The sequence below is a fragment of the Doryrhamphus excisus genome, linkage group LG11 (genome assembly GCF_037039965.1).
Source record: "Doryrhamphus excisus strain RoL-2023G ecotype Guam linkage group LG11, RoL_Dexc_Guam_v1.1, whole genome shotgun sequence".
Lineage (NCBI taxonomy): Eukaryota > Metazoa > Chordata > Actinopteri > Syngnathiformes > Syngnathidae > Doryrhamphus > Doryrhamphus excisus.
Window position 1 is genome coordinate 1974876 of NC_136367.1, and position 18812 is coordinate 1993687.

Consider the following 18812-nt stretch of genomic DNA (forward strand, 5'->3'; position numbering starts at 1 on the left):
ATGGCATGTACGACATGATAAAGTGGAATAAAGTTCACCTCCCGTCACTTGTGGAAGTGGTATTTTTTTTTGATTTTTTTTAAGTGTAGAAGTGGTTAGCTCACTAGCTTGCTGGAGTTGGTATAATTGCCGTTATATTTACGAGTGTGCCACCAAAAATGGTATAAATACTCCCACGATGTTGACTAAATTACTAATTATCAACTACAAAAATTTTTTTATTTTGTCTCGAGGATGAAGTGATTTCTGAGCACAAATCACAGACATTGTAAGACTTTATTTACACATAAATCACATTATTTAAATAACTCATTGAAGGGTAAACAGAAACAACACAAAACATAAATCATGTGTTATCATTGATATACCAGTGAAAATAATACAACATATTATTATTCATATATTTCTGAAAGATAAATTCAATCATATGAAAAGCAGAATTTTGGGCAGATGCTAACCAAAGTTCCACTGTAGTGCAATTTTTGTGAGACATACTACAAATATTCATTCATAGTCTTAAGGCTCGGCCCCCTAAACAGAATCAGTTCTTTCATTTCCCAAACGATTTTTTTTGTTTCTTACCAAAATATTATATTGACATCAAATTTTTATTGCTCAATTGGCAAACATGACACAACAAAATATAAATAAAAATGTGCAAAAACTAAGCGGAAATGCAGCGTCCAGGTAACAGTTTTTGGAAAATGTATGCAAACCGAGGCATACATTTTCAACATTAACTGAAACACATGCAAACTGGAGCGGACGCTAACCAAGGTAATCCACTGTCATTCTATTTTTACATAAAAAATGTATTTTATAAGCATTTCGGTGAGAAAGAAACTCAAGCGAGGCATTTAGGAACCTGAAGAACCGTCTCTTGTTTTGGGAGCCGAGCTAAAAGAACCAACCAGTCATATTCCCTTCCATACGTAATATGGATATGTATCTCAGCATTCGTACAATATTTCCGGCCAGTGATCTTTCCAGTGGGCATCAAGTATTGATGGCTTCAGAGTCCAATCCAGAGTTATTATGTGGCACAGACTCAGACACAGTTTGAGGTTGATTAGATGACCCAAATCCGGAGTCGCTTGATGACACATTGTTGCCACCTAAAAAACAAACAAACACACTTTTCAGAGACATACGGATCCGTCCATTTTCCTCCGTTTATCCGGGTCCGGGTCGCAGGGGCAGCAGTCTCAGTAGAAATCCCAGACTTCCCGATCCCCTGCCACCTCCTCCAGCTCCACCGGTAGGAGACTAAGGCGTTCCCAGGCCAGCTGTGAGACATAATCCCTCCAGCGTGTCCTAGGTCTGCCTCTGGGCCTGTTTCCGACTGGGCATTCCCGGAACACCTCACCAGGGAGGCGTCCGGGAAGCATCCGGACTAAATGCCCGAGCCACCTCAACTGACTCCTCTCGATCTGAGCTCCCCCCCCGGATGACTGAGGTCCTCACCCTATCTCTTAGGGTGAGTCCAGCTACCCTACGGAGGGAACTCATTTCCGCCGCCTGTATCTGTGATCTCATTATTCCGGTCATGACCCAAAGCTCAGGATCGTAGGTGAAGGTGGGAACAAAGATCGACCGGTAAATTGAAGTCTTTTCACGACGACGGTCCGGTACGGCGACCGCATAACTGCCGAGGCTACGGCGATCCGTCTGTCGACCTCCCGCTCCCATCTTCCCTCACTTGTGAACAAAACCCCGATTTACTTAAACTCCTCCACCTGGGGAAGGACCTCATTCCCAACCCAGACTGAGTACTCCACACTTTTCCGACTGAGAACCATGGCCTCTGATTTGGAGGTAATGAGTATCATCAGCTTCCTTTATGTCAGTGGGATTGAGAAGGGCCTCAAAGTATTCCTTCCACCGTCCGACTACATACCCGGTCGAGGTCAGCAGGCCCCCGTCCCCACTGTAAACAGTGTGGACCCGGGCACTGCTGCCCTTTTCTGAGGCGCCGGACGGTTTGCCAGAACCTTTTTGAGACCGACGCATACGGATCCATCGGGGGGAAAATGAGGTGCGGCAAGAGGAACCCAAAAGCCAGGTTGCAAACCACAGTGCTGAAGGGAGGAAGGAGGGTCCTTAGTGGACTTAGATGCCCCTGAGAATAGTATCAATAACCGCCTACCCAAGACCCCAACAAGAACCATCAGCCAAGAGCCAGGAGAACGAACGAATATCAGAAAAACGTGATGGAAGTTGGGAATCCCATAGTTGGGATTCCGGGGAGTGTACTCCCTACTCTACCTCGTTTCCCAAGGTTCCTGAAAAACTGCCATCCGCTTGACGAGTTTCCACTGGTGGTCTGAAAAATAAGTGACAAAAACCACAAATGAACACTCAGTTTGAGTAATGCTAAGTAGCCCATTACCGTACGTATTACCGTACGTATTACAGTACGTATTACCGTACGTATTACAGTACGTACCCTTGTTCCGGAAGTTAGAGACTTCAGTGAAATTTCGGACCGCACCTGTAAATTTTAGGGCACAAAAATGAACAAACTGCGACATCAACTTTAGTTCGTTTATCAATTTTTATCCTTGAAAATGCTTAATTTAGGCAAATATTGATTTATATATTTTTTTAAAAACTGAATTCAAAACTCAGTGTACATTACCAACCAACATAGCTCAGTGAAATACATATATTATGTCAAGAAACGATTAGTATTATTACATAGGTTATAAATATTAACCTTTCTCAAACTAAACATGATTCTGGAATTAATTGTAATTTTCTGCAAAATGATCACAGGTAAGATTATAGACAAAAAAAAGGGACAAATATCTGAAATAATATTTTTTTTAGAGGCACATACCTTTTTGTCTAGCAGAGTTCCAAACACTAATATGAAGAAACCCTATGTCAAAATAAAGAGAGACTTTAGACATCATAAACAAATATGAAAGCAATATGTATTTGTGTCCGTCAAAATATTGCTCACAAAATTTTTGTTAGCGAACATCCTTATTTCATAATCCACCCACCTCGCATATCAAAATGCTGATGAGACAGATTTGCCATAATAAAAGGAGTGTTAAGTTGCTGTGCGATGAATTTAGTGCTCTAAATTCAGATTTTTCTATTTCGTGAATGACTCCCTACAAATTTTAAGGCGGTGACAAGCTCATCACGAGTTTTTTCGTAGTGCATGTTTGGCTCACTGTATAAAATCGTACCATCAACCCACCTGCAGAGAATTGAAGAATGCAAAAGCAATATGTCCGTGTGTCCGTCAAAATACTGCTTACAAAATCTGTGTTAGCGAACATCCTTATTATCAAGATGCTGATGAGACAGATTTGCCATAATAAAGTGTTAAGTTGCTGTGCGATGAATTTAGTGTTCTAAATTCAGATTTTTCTGAAGTTTCTGAAGTCTGAGTTTTTTCATAGTGCATGTTTGGCTCACTGTATAAAATCGTACCATCAACCCACCTGCAGAGAATTGAAGAATGCAAAAGCAATGTGGATTCCGAGGTTACGTGGGTTGAGAAGGGTTCCGACTCCAAGACTCCAAGTTATCCCAAAAAAGGGCGTGAGGGCGGCCAAACTGCGACCAATTACCAGCAGAGCGTACTTGTCGTCCTGTTGCGCCGTGTGCGCCATCCCCCGACTCTGCAGTATTTTTATAATCACCACAATTAAAATGATAAAATTTATAAACACTATAAGCAGCGCCGGGATCACAAACGCCAGCAGGGCTCTGGACTGGTTCCAGTTGAGCCAGCAAACCACAGTTTCTTGGATGTAAGTGTTGTCCGGCGCTGTGACGGCGATGGTGATGACTGCGATAACCAGCGGGGCCCCGTAACCGAGGCAGAATCCTATGATCAACATTGTCGTTTTGGAAAGTCCGCCCTCGAAGACGCTTACTGTTCGGTAAAACAACAAAAGCGCTGAAGCGAACATCCAGAAAAAAAGCGCGAGATAAAAAAAATGGATAAAAAACGTCGCGGCAGTACAGGCGCTTGGATTCCTCATCTCGTTCTCCGAGATTGAAGAACCGATTATGAACCAAATATTTGCAATCAGTAGAGACACCGCAATATTAACGATAGAAACATGCCGCAGGTACGAAGTTGTGCTCCTTCGGACTTTTTTCCATATAACCGCTTCAATAATCAAACATATCACTAAGGATGCTAACGAAATAGCAACTCCGATAAAGGTTATGAAGTCCAATATACGGTTTCTCGGAGCAAAGGGCGACATAAGCACCGAGAATGACGTCAAATGATCGCATTGACATGTCACCGTTTCGTTTTCTCTTCCAACCAATCGGCATCCTTCTTCGTCCCATCCGCCGAGACCTTCGAAGAGACTAAAGTTCCAGAACACACACTGAGGCGTCGTTAGAGTATCGTTAATAATATCAAAAATAAACGTGATATTATCAACTATGGCGCTAGACTGCAGGAGAACCACTCGACCGTTAACGGTTCTGTTCGTAGAGTTGTTCTCATCTCTCGCAGGAAGTACATTATCCATGGATTCGAACGTTATCACAGTTAGGTTTGTGGTTGCATTAGTTTCTAGTATTTCTATTTCTACGGTAGAGTTAAAATCCGCGTTGAAACTGTCGATGAATGTTGTTTTGTTCAAAAGAATCAAAGGTGTTTCAATGGAGAAAGTGGCATTGATCAGTCGGCTTGTTATCGATTCCAGGGAAAACAATAACAAGGAGCTGATGCTTTCGTTTCTGGGTCTGACGATTCTCGGTCCCAGGATCTCTGCGACTGCTCGAGCGTTAAGAATATCCCAAGACGGTCTCGCCTCAGCGATGGTAAGAACGCCAGTAGTTAATAGGATATCCTAAAGTAAAACAGAAACAAAGTCAATACATGTTTTGTTGATTGGGTTCGATCGGATACTTGAGATGAATATCACATACCTCCATCGATTCCTGACTGATTTCAATTAAAAAGTCCGTTACAAAGATTCCGACATTGTCGAGAATTGTAACAACGGCCATAATGTTATTAGGCGAGTCAGCCACTTCCATACTTAGGTCCAGAACGGTTTGGCTGAGTGTGTCCAGGAATTCCTCCAAATCCATCTCGGTTAAAAACTGGGACATTTCAGAGGGAAGAAAATGATGTCAATAACAAAACAAAAAAAACTCGGAAATCAACTTGGTTAGCATCTGCCCTGGTTAGCATCCTTCATTACACAGGCTCCTAAATGGGCAGCTTGAGTTGATTTCTCACCGAAATGCTTATAAAATAAATTTCTTATGTAAAAATAGAATGACAGTGGATTACCTTGGTTAGCGTCCGCTCCAGTTAGCATGTGTTTCAGTTAATGTTGAAAATTTTGCCTCAGTTTGCATACATTTTCTAAAACTGGAAAATTTTTCAAGGTTTCCGAGCCTTAAGACTATGAATGAATATTTGTAGTATGTCTCACAAAAATTGCACTACAGTGGAACTTAGGTTAGCGTCTGCCCTGGTTAGCATCCTTCGTTATACAGGCTCCTAAATGGGCGCGCTTGAGTTGATTTCTCACCGAAATGCTTAAAAAATAAATTTCTTATGTAAAAATAGAATGACAGTGGATTACCTTGGTTAGCGTCCGCTCCAGTTAGATGTGTTTCAGTTAATGTTGAAAATTTTGCCTCAGTTTGCATACATTTTCCAAAACTGGAAAATTTTTCAAGGTTTCCGAGCCTTAAGACTATGAATGAATAGTTGTAGTATGTCTCACAAAAATTGCACTACAGTGGAACTTAGGTTAGCGTCTGCCCTGGTTAGCATCCTTCATTACACAGGCTCCTAAATGGGCAGCTTGAGTTGATTTCTCACCGAAATGCTTAAAAAATAAATTTCTTATGTAAAAATAGAATGACAGTGGATTACCTTGGTTAGCGTCCGCTCCAGTTAGCATGTGTTTCAGTTAATGTTGAAATTTTGCTTCAGTTTGCATACATTTTCCAAAACTGGAAAATTTTTCAAGGTTTCCGAGCCTTAAGACTATGAATGAATAGTTGTAGTATGTCTCACAAAAATTGCACTACAGTGGAACTTAGGTTAGCGTCTGCCCTGGTTAGCATCCTTCATTACACAGACTCTTAAATGGGCAGCTTGAGTTGATTTCTCACCAAAATGCTTATAAAATAAATTTCTTATGTAAAAATAGAATGCAACCAGCTCACCATTGATTGAAGGAGTAGCGGCGCGATCCTTTGGTGGATGCAGTTGTCTTCTCGATCTTCCCATTCCCCACTTTCCCTACAAATGGCTGTCATCTCTCCCACATCTTCTCCTCGACACGAAGCTCTACCCGTGTCATTTACAAAACCGTTTCCAAAATCGGGATCATCAACACATGTGAATACAACTGGAAGAAAAAAATATTTTTTTTTCGTGATTATTTATTCATGAGTATTTCATGTCTTTTTCCACTTGTGGATCAATACTTACCATCTGTGAACAACCTTACTGTTATGGTTTGACTAAATTCGTTAAAGTCGCTGACTTGACAAATCACCATCAATTCCGTGATACTGCAGTCTGTGATTGGCAGTTGATTTTGGACCGTAGAACCGATGCCTAAACATGCAACAAATAAAACCCAAAACCGAGAAAACAATTATATACACTAATATATTAGTTTAGCAGATAACACTTCATACCCTGGCAAATGTACACTTTCAGTTATGTTTTATTATTGAAACTTTTGCCAGAAAGGAAAGTCTTTGGGCGAGAATCCCAGGGCACATATAGACAAACAACCATTCACACTCACATTCATACCTATGGACAATTTGGAGTGGCTAATTAACCTAGCATGTTTTTGGAATGTGGGAGGAAACCGGAGTACCCGGATAAACAATGTATTTTTTATGCACCATTGAGTGAAACATGTACTTTAATTTAATATTTGTCCAGGGTATGAAACGTTAACTATACACATGCATTTAATTATCGTTTGTATAATTTTCCGATTATAACATTTCTGATTACCTGCAACTGGAAAAGCTGGAAACTCCACCTGGAAGGGGCTCTGGACTGAGCACTCCAGTGACACCTGCTGCCCGACCTCACACAAGGTATTCATCAAGAGCGGACGTACCTGAATTATGGGTGTTTCAACAAATGCGAATTCTCCGTTAGAACTCTGCCGGAAAATAAAATTCAGTCCAAGCAGTTCGCATTCGTAGAATCCTGCAATGAAAGTAAAAATCAATCAAGATAAATTTAACTCATTTGCTACTAAAGACACAAATTTTTAATATTTCATGCTGTTAAATTTGGAAATAAATTGCCATTTCTATTAGTTGTTTAGGTATTTTGGCTAAAAATATATATAGTAAATATATATACCGTATTTTCCGAACTATAAATCGTACTTTTTTTCATAGGTTGGCTGTTCCTGCGACTTATACTCCAGTGCGATTTATGTACGTTTTTTTCTACATAATTACCGTATTTTCCAGACTATAAGTCAAACTTTTTTTCATAGGTTGGCTGTTCCTGCGACTTATACTCCAGAGCGATTCATGTAGGGTTTTTTTCTATGTACTTACTGTATTTTCCGGGCTATAAGTCGCACTTTTTTTCATAGGTTGGCTGTTCCTGCGACTTCTACTCCAGTGCGATTTATGTACGTTTTTTTTCTACGTAATTACCGTATTTTCCGGACTATAAGTCACACTTTTTTCATAGGTTGGATGTTCCTGCGACTTATACTCTAGAGCGAATTATGTAGGTTTTTTTCTACGTAATTACCGTATTTTCCGGACTATAAGTCGCACTTTTTTTCATAGGTTGGCTGTTCCTGCGACTTGTACTCCAGAGCGATTCATGTAGGGGTTTTTTCTACGTAATTACCGTATTTTCCGGACTATAAGTCGCACTTTTTTTCATAGGTTGGCTGTTCCTGCGACTTATACTCCAGAGCGATTTATGTAGGGTTTGTTTCTACGTAATTACCATATTTTCCAGACTATAAGTCACACTTTTTTCATAGGTTGGCTGTTCCTGCAACTTATACGCCAGAGCGATTCATGTAGGGGTTTTTTCTACGTAATTACCGTATTTTTCGGACTATAAGTCGCACTTTTTTTCATAGGTTGGCTGTTCCTGCGACTTATACTCCAGTGCGATTTATGTACGTTTTTTTCTATGTAATTACCGTATTTTCCAGACTATAAGTCAAACTTTTTTTCATAGGTTGGCTGTTCCTGCGACTTATACTCCAGAGCGATTTATGTAGGGGTTTTTTCTACGTAATTACCGTATTTTCCGGACTATAAGTCGAACTGTTTTTCATAGGTTGGCTGTTCCTGCGACTTATACTCCAGTGCGATTTATGTAAGTTTTTTTCTATGTAATTACCGTATTTTCCAGACTATAAGTCAAACTTTTTTTCATAGGTTGGCTGTTCCTGCGACTTATACTCCAGAGTGATTCATGTAGGGGTTTTTTCTATGTAATTACCGTATTTTCCGGATTATAAGTCGCACTTTTTTTCATAGGTTGGCTGTTCCTGCGACTTATACTCCTGAGCGATTTATGTAGTTTTTTTTCCCACGTAATTACCGTATTTTCCGGACTATAAGTCGCACTTTTTTTCATAGGTTGGCTGTTCCTGCGACTTGTACTCCAGAGCGATTTATGTAGGGGTTTTTTCTACGTAATTACCGTATTTTCCAGACTATAAGTCGCACTTTTTTTCATAGGTTGGCTGTTCCTGCGACTTATACTCCAGAGCGATTTATGTACGTTTTTTTCTAAGTAATTACCGTATTTTCCAGACTATAAGTCGCACTTTTTCCATAGGTTGGCTGTCCCTGCGACTTATACTCCAGAGCAACTTTTAAATGAAAAAACTGTTTAGTACTTGCCTTCCAAGATGATGTAATGTCTGTTTTGGTCAAGTAGTTAAAATAAATTACCTGCAAAAAATGCGACTTATACTCCAGTGCGACTTATGTATGTTTTTTTTTTAATTCTGCATTTTTGGCCTTGTGCGACTTATAGTCCAGAAAATACGGTATATAAAGTCATGCTTGAAATTAAGTTGTTTTTCTCCCTTTTATTGTTGATATTTGAACTGATATTTTCCTGAAAGTCAACACAATATTCTAATATCCATTAAAATAAAAACATATCGTGTTTCTTACCATTGTCAGTGAAAAAATAATTCAAAATAGTAAATGTTGCCACTCTTCCGTCTTGTGAAATGATGTGTTCTTCGTCTTCTACGATTGGAACACCGTCAAGCCGCCACTCTACTGATGTCGGAAGAATCTCCAGATTCTCCGGTGGCGGTCCACACGTCACAACCAGAGTCTGCCCGTTAAATATTACAGGAGGTTGAAAGTCTAAAGCGATTGGGCCTGTAAAAGAAAACAAAACAAAACATGGATACTCGCATCGACAGGAGATAAAATAATAGCGAGATGAAAAATGACTTACTTTCAAACACCACAGGAAACGAGTTCCGAAGGGAATTTAATATGGCCGCCAGAAGTGCTTCAACATCCGGGTCTTGAATTGTAGTACTTGCAGTAATCTCAAAGTTACCAATTGTACTACCAGGACTATAACACAAATTAAAATCTGACATTAAAAACATTATTATAAAAATTAAAATTAAAATTAAAATTAAAATTAAAATTAAAATTAAAATTAAAATTAAAATTAAAATTAGAGCCCTCTAAACATGAAATAAAAACTTTCCACTCCTATTACCCAATAAAGTAAACATAATAAGATAAATTAAGACATTTAAGCCATGAATTGGACCCATTCTTTTTGTGTTCGCTAGGTTAGCTGAGTAGCGAACAGACAGGAAGTGACATCACCAGTTCAGAGTTGAGTTTAAGCAGTAGCCCATGTTGTTATTAGAGGTTTCTGATTGGGATTATTGTTTCCTGTTGTCGGATGATTCAAACATTACAGCGTCTTTGAACGCATCTTCTGAATAAATGCATTTTTTTTGTGTGTATTTTAGTTTGATTTAGTTAGATTAATAGTCAGTTAATTATCCGGACCAAGAATTATCGTCACGATATCAGCATAAAAATGAAAAATATTTTTTCATGATTGGGAATTTTTGATTATGAAAACCGATTTTTTTCAAAAATGCTAACACTTATGTGTTCACGCCACTACAGGAGATATGTCATGTTACAAATACAATATCGGCAATATCGACAATATCGGCTAAAGTCAATATGGGACATCCCTGATTTTAGTTCATGTACCATTTTTCATAAGCATATTTTTGATTCAAACATTACAGCGTCTTTGAACGCATCTTCTGAACAAATGTCTTTTTTTGTGTATTTTAGTTAGATTAATAGTTAGTTAATTAACCGGACCAATAATTATCGTCCCGATATCAGCATAAAAATGAAAAATATTTTTTCATGATCGGGAATTTTTGATTATGAAAACCGATTTTTTTCCAAAATGCTAACACTTATGTGTTCACGCCACTACAGGAGATATGTCATGTTACAAATACAATATCGGCAATATCGACAATATCGGCTAAAGTCAATATGGGACATCCCTGATTTTAGTTCATGTACCATTTTTCATATGCATATTTTTGATTCAAACATTACAGCGTCTTTGAACGCATCTTCTGAACAAATGTCTTTTTTTGTGTATTTTAGTTAGATTAATAGTTAGTTAATTAACCGGACCAATAATTATCATCCCGATATCAGCATGAAAATGAAAAATATTTTTTAATGATCGGGAAAAATCCGTTATTTTTTTTTTTCAAAAATGCTAACACTTATGTGTTCACTCCACCACAGGAGATATGTCATGTTACAAATATCGATATCGGAAATTGAGAGTTGGACAATATCGGCTAAAGTCAATATCGGGCATCCCTGATTTTAGTTCATTTACAATTTTTCATATGCATATTTTTGACTAATTAATGGACATTCAACCACAAAACAGCATGATTTATTAATACTAATTTACTAATTGATTATTGATAAACCATGATAAGTAAAGTTCTAACTGCTTAATGCGGATTATATTTTCAATTAGAAATACATATATAAGAACTAATAACTGTCCCATGCAATCAAATACGTAAATTATGGAAATTAAGTCATTTAAAAAAAAAATCAGACAACAGGAAATACCTGAAGTTTGTTATCTCCGCTGACAACAATTCTGGAATGTGAATTTCCGCTTGCGTATTCACCTGTTGGAAACAGAAATCATCATTTAGATTCGGAAAATATATCACCGTGAGCAACGGCTGACACTTAGTCACTTACTACATCGGAAAACGTCACGTAAACAGGATTGGTTACGTCGTTGAACAATGGATCAAATTCGATGTCAATGATGACCGACAATGACCTGACTAAAAACAAACAAAAAAAAAACAAAAGTACAAATTTTGGATAATTTATTCTCATGAGATAAATAAGTCATTGTGTATGAACACGTACCGTCTGGCTGAGGGAGCGTTGACAAATTTGTTGAGGAAACTACAGAGCAAATAATTCAAACGACTGATTTCAATGCCTTTTCCGTTTTTACAGGCTGTCCTCGTGTTACGATGTTCCGCGTGTTTACGATGTGTTTCCATAAATGTCTTTCGGGTGTGTGCGTATAGGAAGTGATGTCACGGGATTCAGAGTTGAGTTTTAGCTACAGTGTTATTATTATTGTGTGATGTATTTTAGACATTTTTATACTTGAAAATGTGTGACTTAAGTGTTACTTTAGTTTCTCGACTTTCATCGCCATCATAGCAACGCAACGGAATTCGTACATAGACGAGGACATCCTGTAAATGTATTATCTCGTATAGTAAGAATTGAAAAATTCATATACAATACCAGTAATTGAGGAAGTAGTCGAAACTGGACATATTGTGTTAACTGTTGGGGGAAAAAAACGGACAGTCACTTATTTATTTTTATTTATTTATGCATATATACATTAGCCCATATATAGCAGTAATCGCTAGGGGTGGGCGGGTTGTATTATATTGTATTATATGCAGTATGTATTTCATGTATGGTTGAAATAGTTTTTAATATCGTCTTAAGACAGCAACTTAACCCTCAAAAGGTATACTTAAAAATATACAAAGAAGTACCAATATGAGTATAATTTTCTGAAATAGGTTTTAATATCGTCTTAAGACAGCAACTTAACCCTCAAAAGGTATACTTAAAAAATATACAAAGAAGTACCAATATGAGTATAATTTTCTGAAATAGTTTTAAATATCGTCTTAAGACATCAATTTAACCCTCAAAAGATATACTTAAAAATATACAAAGAAGTACCAATATAAGTATAATTTTCTGAAATAGTTTTTAATATCGTCTTAAGACATCATCTTAACTCTCAAAAAGTATACTTAAAAATATACAAAGTACCAATATGAGTATAATTTTCTGAAATGGGTTTTAATATCGTCTTAAGACATCAACTTAACCCTCAAAAGGTATACTTAAAAATATACAAAGAAGTACCAATATGAGTATAATTTTCTGAAATACTTTTTAATATCGTCTTAAGACATCAACTTAACCCTCAAAAGGTATACTTAAAAAAATTAACAAAGAAGTACTAATATGAGTATAATTTTCTGAAGTAGTTTTTTTTTCGTTTTCAGACAGTAACTTAACCCTCAAAAGGTATACTTAAAAATATACAAAGAAGTACCAATATGAGTATAATTTTCTGAAGTAGTTTTTAATATCGTTTTAAGACATCAACTTAACCCTCAAAAGGTATACTTAAAAAAATTAACAAATAAGTACCAATATGAGTATAATTTTCTGAAGTAGTTTTTAATATCGTTTTCAGACAGTAACTTAACCCTCAAAAGGTATACTTAAAAAAATTAACAAAGAAGTACCAATATGAGTATAATTTTCTGAAATAGTTTTAAATATTGTCTTCAGGCAGTAACTTAACCCTTAAAAGGTATACTTAAAAATATACAAAGAAGTACCAATATGAGTATAATTTTCTGAAATAGTTTTTAATATTGTCTTAAGATATCAACTTAACCCTCAAAAGGAACACTTAAAAATATATAAAGAAGTACCAATATGAGTATAATTTTCTGAAATAGTTTTAAATATCGTCTTAAGACATCAACTTAACCCTCAAAAGGTATACTTAAAAATATACAAAGAAGTACCAATATGAGTATAATTTTCTGAAATAGTTTTAATATCGTCTTAAGACATCAACTTAACTCTCAAAAGGTATACTTAAAAATATACAAAGAAGTACTAATATGAGTATAATTTTCTGAAATATTTTTTAATATCGTCTTAAAACATCAACTTAACCCTCAAAAGGTATACTTAAAAATATACAAAGAAGTACCAATATGAGTATAATTTTTTTTTTGGGCAACACCTGGCCCTGTATATTATCGCCCAACTCTAGCAATCACACCTTTTAACATGGAAGATGTTGTTTTCATCAAAACCAAACAGACTTTTAAATACTGGTCTAGGAACACTTACTTGTGTCTAAGCCGCAGAATTGCTGATTTGGAGGAAATCCATTTAGGCAAGTGCAGGTTACCGGACTGACGTCGCTGCACGCTTGAATACTTTCACAGACTTCACACGGCCATGAAAACGGTGGCTCACACTGACACCGTTGTTCTCCGATAGAGATCGAGAAGCAGGCTGGATAGAAATTGACGCCGCAACGTCGATCAATACACTATTTAAAAATATTAGATCATGTCAAATTGACTTGAAAATTAAAAAAAAATTCTCACTTGTCGTCAGTTGTAAGCTTGTCAGTACGGTGTCGTTTGTGATGTTGCTTGGTAAGGATAAACCGTTCACAGCATCCCTCAGTTGAGCAATTAACTCTAATGGATCCATGGAATTTGGATCAAACACTGTGAGGACAATGTCCGCTAATGCTGAGGAGGAACACAAGTGATATTACAACACTTCATAATTCGGGTTGTTCAAGTTGTTGTCCCAGGATATGGTACCACAATAACAAAAATCTATAATAACAGATATGCATCACATTCTAATTTATCCCTAATTCTAATTTATCCCTATTCTAATTTATCTATTCCATCATCCATACACCCAAAACGTAGTTCAAATTTTTATACATTATTTTTATACATTATTTTTGCTACATATTCAGTGAAAATGTAAAAAAAATACTATAATGCAACCGGAACCTTTTAGGTGGAACCTTTGTTCCGGTAGCTGTTGTGCCAGGATTGTATGAGGTGTGAACTTCCGCCACCGCCCACAAACAATCCTGATGAAGAACTTGGTCGAATAACAGATATGCATCACATTCTAATTTATCCCTATCTATTCCACCATCCATACACCCAAAACGTAGTAAAATGTTTTTTTTAGTTAATCGAAAGTGTAGTATGTGTATTTTTGCTGTATATACAGTGAAAATGTAAAAAAAATACTATAATGCAGCGGGAACCTTTCAGGTGGAACCTTTGTTCCGGTAGCTGTTGTGCTAGGATTGTATTAGGTGTGAACTTCCGCCACCGCCCACAAACAATCCTGATGAAGAACTTGGTCGAATAACAGATATGCATCACATTCTAATTTATTCCTATCTATTCCACCATCCATACACCCAAAACGTAGTTAAGTGTTTTTTTAGTTAATCGAAAGTGTAGGATGTGTATTTTTGCTATATATACAGTGAAAATGTAAAAAAAAAATACTATAATGCAGCGGGAACCTTTCAGGTGGAACCTTTGTTCCGGTAGCTGTTGTTCTAGGATTGTATTAGGTGTGAACTTCCGCCACCGCCCACAAACAATCTGCATGAAGAACTTGGTCAGTTGTCGTTAAAAGTGACTAATATCATGTCTTTAAACCCATAACATGCTAAGAGAAGTAATTAAAATATGTAATATTATTTATGTGATTTCTAAGATTATTGGTAGTCTTCGAGTACTTTAGTATTTTAGGTGGCAAGTTTGTGCCGTGTCGCGGCTGTTTTGGGTTCGGAGACCCTCATTCTTGTCTCACAGGCAAACTCGCTGTATGTGGTAATTGAACACGAACACATCCTGACCCATATTATCTTGGTTCGTTGGCAAAAAATGGGTTTAGAACTTTAGAAATTATATTTTGCGTGTGATTTAATTGATTCTATAACAAGCTGCTTCTTTAAAGCACAGTGGAATAGAAGTGTACTATTTGTGCAATGTTATTATAGTGGATTCTTTCCACTTATTATACATAGTGATGGTATAAACATATGTTTATGTTGCCAGTGTAAAGCTAAATCACTAGAAATGTGATTTACATTACAGTGAAGGTCATCTTGTGAAATGTTATGAATATGTTCTCACAGATTTTGTATTTTGTTATTGCAGTACCATATCCTGGTACCTGTAACATATTCAAATTGCAGCACATCACAGTTACAATACCTTTTATTGTTGGTGATGGACATGGAGGAATAACTGTGGAGCAAATTGAAAAATTTAAAAATGACATCTCATCGTCAAATTCCATAAATCATGAGCAAAATTCATTATCAATTTAAGAGTAGAATGAAATCCAGCCATTATTAGAGACCTCTAGACACAAAATAACACCCCTATAGTCTATAACTATAGGGTGCTGGAGCCTATCCCAGCTGTCTTTGGGGCGAGAGGCGGGGTACACCCTGGACTGGTGGCCAGCCAATCACAGGGCACATATAGACAAACAACCATTCACACTCACATTCATACCTATGGACAAATTGGAGTCGCTAATTAACCTAGCATGTTTTTGGAATGTGGGAGGAAACCGGAGTACCCGGAAAAAACCCACGCATGCACAGGGAGAACATGCAAACTCCACACAGAGATGACCGAGGGTGGAATTGAACTCGGGTCTCCTAGCTGTGAGGCATGCGTGCTAACCACTCGTCCGCCGTGCAGCCAAATTACTAATTGTTTAGTAATAGTCATAGAAGCGGCACTTACGTGATATCGGCTCGCAGTACTGATCGACTTGAGGAATGGCGTTGATGCAGTCGCAGATTTCCGGATTGGCATCGCTGCTACATGCACCAAAATTGTCACAGAAGTCACATGACCATGCAAACTGTTCCTCACATTGACAAAGCTGTTCCCCGGTTAATGTTACGTAGCATCCTGAAAAGAAAATGACACTTTAACATTAACTAATAATTGAAGCAGATTAGCTTAGTAGATGTTAGGCGATTCTTACCTGTTGTCAAATTTAAGCCTGTTACCGTGGTGCCATTGGTGATGTCGCTTGGTAAAGATAAATTGTTCACAGCATCTCTCAGTTGAGCAATTAACCGAGTTGGGTTCGTGTTATTTGGATCAAACACCGTGATAACAACGTCCACTAAAGCGGAAAAGGGACGCCAGGGACATTAAAAGAGATTTCAATTGAGGGAATACTGTAAAAAATCTATAATACCTTCTATTGGTTGTGGTGGTAGTGGACATGGGGGGACAACTGTGGAGGAAAGTTGAAAAATTCCATAAATGACTAATAAAATTCATTACCGACTGAATAGATTATGCTCATTTTTTTCCCCTTTGTCTCCTATAGAGCAGCAACACACGATAATTCGCACAGAAAGCTTTCTAGATCTTCCAGAATCTGCACCTATTCCAGCTATGTCTTCTTGGATTTTTCCAAAATGGTATGTAATAGTTTATTCCACCCATAGCCCGCCTCTCCGCTGTGATTGGTCACATACTCAAAGGCTCCCGAGGACTTCCAGACAGCTTTTTCCCCTTTGTCTCCTATAGAGCGGCAACATACGATAACCCGCACAGAAAGCTTTTCTAGATCATCCAGAATCTGCACCTATTCCAGCTATGTCTTCCTTTGGATTTTTCCAAAATGGTATGTGATAGTTTATTCCACCCCTGCATGCCTCTCGGCTGTGATTGGTCACATACTCAAAGGCTCCCGAGGACTTCCTGACAGCTGCCGAACCCCATTTTCTGATATGGTTGGTATAGAAGTTCATAATCACACTGTGACCCTCTGACAACCAGCATTCGGAACCATCCCAAACTTCTTTCAGAGCTCACTTCCAAATGTGCAAACATCATTATCTGAAATTTTGACATCATTTGACATACGGAAAAAAAAAAGCACAAACGGTCCCCTTTAAATTAAATCCATCAGATGCATTAAATGATTAACTTTTATGAAGTGTTAGAATATTTTCATAGAAGCGGCACTTACGTGATATCGGCTCGCAGTACTGATCGACTTGAGGAATGGCGTTGATGCAGTCGCAGGTTTCCGGATTGGCATCGCCGCTACATGCACCAAAATTGTCACAGAAGTCACATGACCATGCAAACTGTTCCTCACACTGACAAAGCTGTTCCCCGGTTAATGTTACGTAGCATCCTGAAAAGAAAATGACGCTTAATTAACTCATAAATGAAACACGTTAGGGCAGGGGTCTCAAACACCCGGCCCGCGGGCCAAATGTGGCCCGCAGGACACTAGTTTGAGGCCCCCGCCTTGATATGAAAGTTTAATGTTTAAAGTTTGATATGGATGCTGTATGGTATCATGTACCCAGAAAAAAATTATTACGTTTGATTAATGTTCATGTTAAAGGTTAAATAACTGTTAATAGTTATCCTCCCTATCCGTGTGGAAGTGGTAAGTTTTTGGCTATTTAAGTTGAAAGGAAATAACTTGAAGGCTACCGTTTAGGTCGCTAGCTCTCTAGTTTGCGAGTTAGCATGTGTCTCGAGACCCTGCAGTTGCGCAATATGTTGTAAATAAAAAGAGTATAAATGTGACTATAGTCGTGTTTTGTCATGTCTACAGGGCTCTAATAATGCTTTGTTCATTTTAATCTGAAAAAAAATAATTTGTCTACCCACCAACTATATGTGGTTTCTTAAGTTTTTATTATTATTATTATATTTATTTATTACTGATTGATTTTCTTTATTCTAGATTTGTTTATTTATTTTTCATCTTATTTTGTGCAGAAAAATAAAAATTAAGATATTTGAGAACAGTGGAATGTTTTATCAGAGCTTTTATTGTAGAAAATCGGAACCAAAGCACTGAAAAAGTTTTTAACAAATGCGTTTTTTTTTTTTTTTTTAAAAACCTGATGCGGCCCTAGCTCCAGTGGCCCCCAGGTAAATTGAGTTTGAGACCCCTGCTTTAGGGTGACAGACTTTGGTTGATTTTTACCTGTGGTCAAATTTAAGCTTGTCAGCACGGCGCCATTGGTGATGTTGCTTGGTAAAGATGAACCGTTCACAGCGTCCCTCAGTTGAGCAATTAACCGAGTTGGGTCCGTGTTAGTTGGATCAAACACCGTGATAACAACGTCCACTAAAGCGGAAGAAGAATACAACATTAGAATTCACTTGACAAAATACTGTAAAGGCTGTCATACATCTTATCTACTTCTACTGTACCTTCTATTGATTGTGATGGTAACGGACATGGGGGGATAACTGTGGAGGAAAGTCCATAAGTTGAATAAAAGTCCAATACAGCCATTATTAGAGGCCTCTAGACACAAAATAACACCCCTATAGTCTATATAACTATATACTATAACTTTTTTTGTTGTCAAAGTCCATCCAGAAGTGGAATATCTTCATAGAAGCCGCACTTACGTGATATCGGCTCACAGTACTGATCGACTTGAGGAATGGCGTTGATGCAGTCGCAGGTTTCCGGATTGGCATCGCTACATGCGCCAAAATTGTCGCAGAAGTCACATGACCATGCAAACTGTTCCTCACATCGACAAAGCTGTTCCCCGGTTAATGTCGCGTGGCATCCTGAGAAGAAAA

At 37.6% G+C, this 18812-nt stretch overlaps 2 protein-coding genes across 3 annotated transcripts; both read right to left on the reverse strand.

Moving 5' to 3' along the window:
• Positions 1-274: 274 nt before the first annotated feature.
• Positions 275-13937, reverse strand: LOC131129148 (adhesion G-protein coupled receptor F1-like). Of its 2 annotated transcripts, XM_058072357.2 has the most exons (17): positions 13767-13937; positions 13504-13671; positions 11848-11889; positions 11455-11493; positions 11278-11366; positions 11140-11201; positions 9443-9567; positions 9148-9363; positions 6986-7186; positions 6443-6571; positions 6175-6359; positions 4915-5091; positions 3459-4835; positions 2840-2881; positions 2447-2491; positions 2266-2323; positions 275-1115 (listed from the first exon to the last, which is right to left on the reverse strand). In XM_058072357.2, the coding sequence occupies exons 1-17, from the start codon at positions 13873-13875 to the stop codon at positions 997-999; spliced, it is 3183 nt and encodes a 1060-aa protein (XP_057928340.2). In that variant the 5' UTR covers positions 13876-13937; the 3' UTR covers positions 275-996. The 2 variants fall into 2 exon arrangements, with proteins under 2 accessions (XP_057928340.2, XP_078650621.1); XM_078794495.1 differs by lacking the exon at positions 13767-13937 and having other exon boundaries at positions 11278-11362; positions 13504-13652.
• A 258-nt stretch (positions 13938-14195) lies between these two features.
• LOC144901261 (uncharacterized) lies at positions 14196-18809 on the reverse strand. The gene is made up of 7 exons (XM_078794665.1): positions 18633-18809; positions 18199-18467; positions 17218-17388; positions 16435-16473; positions 16216-16359; positions 15969-16139; positions 14196-14275 (listed from the first exon to the last, which is right to left on the reverse strand). The coding sequence occupies exons 2-7, from the start codon at positions 18365-18367 to the stop codon at positions 14196-14198; spliced, it is 774 nt and encodes a 257-aa protein (XP_078650791.1). The 5' UTR covers positions 18368-18467; positions 18633-18809.
• Positions 18810-18812: the final 3 nt, after the last annotated feature.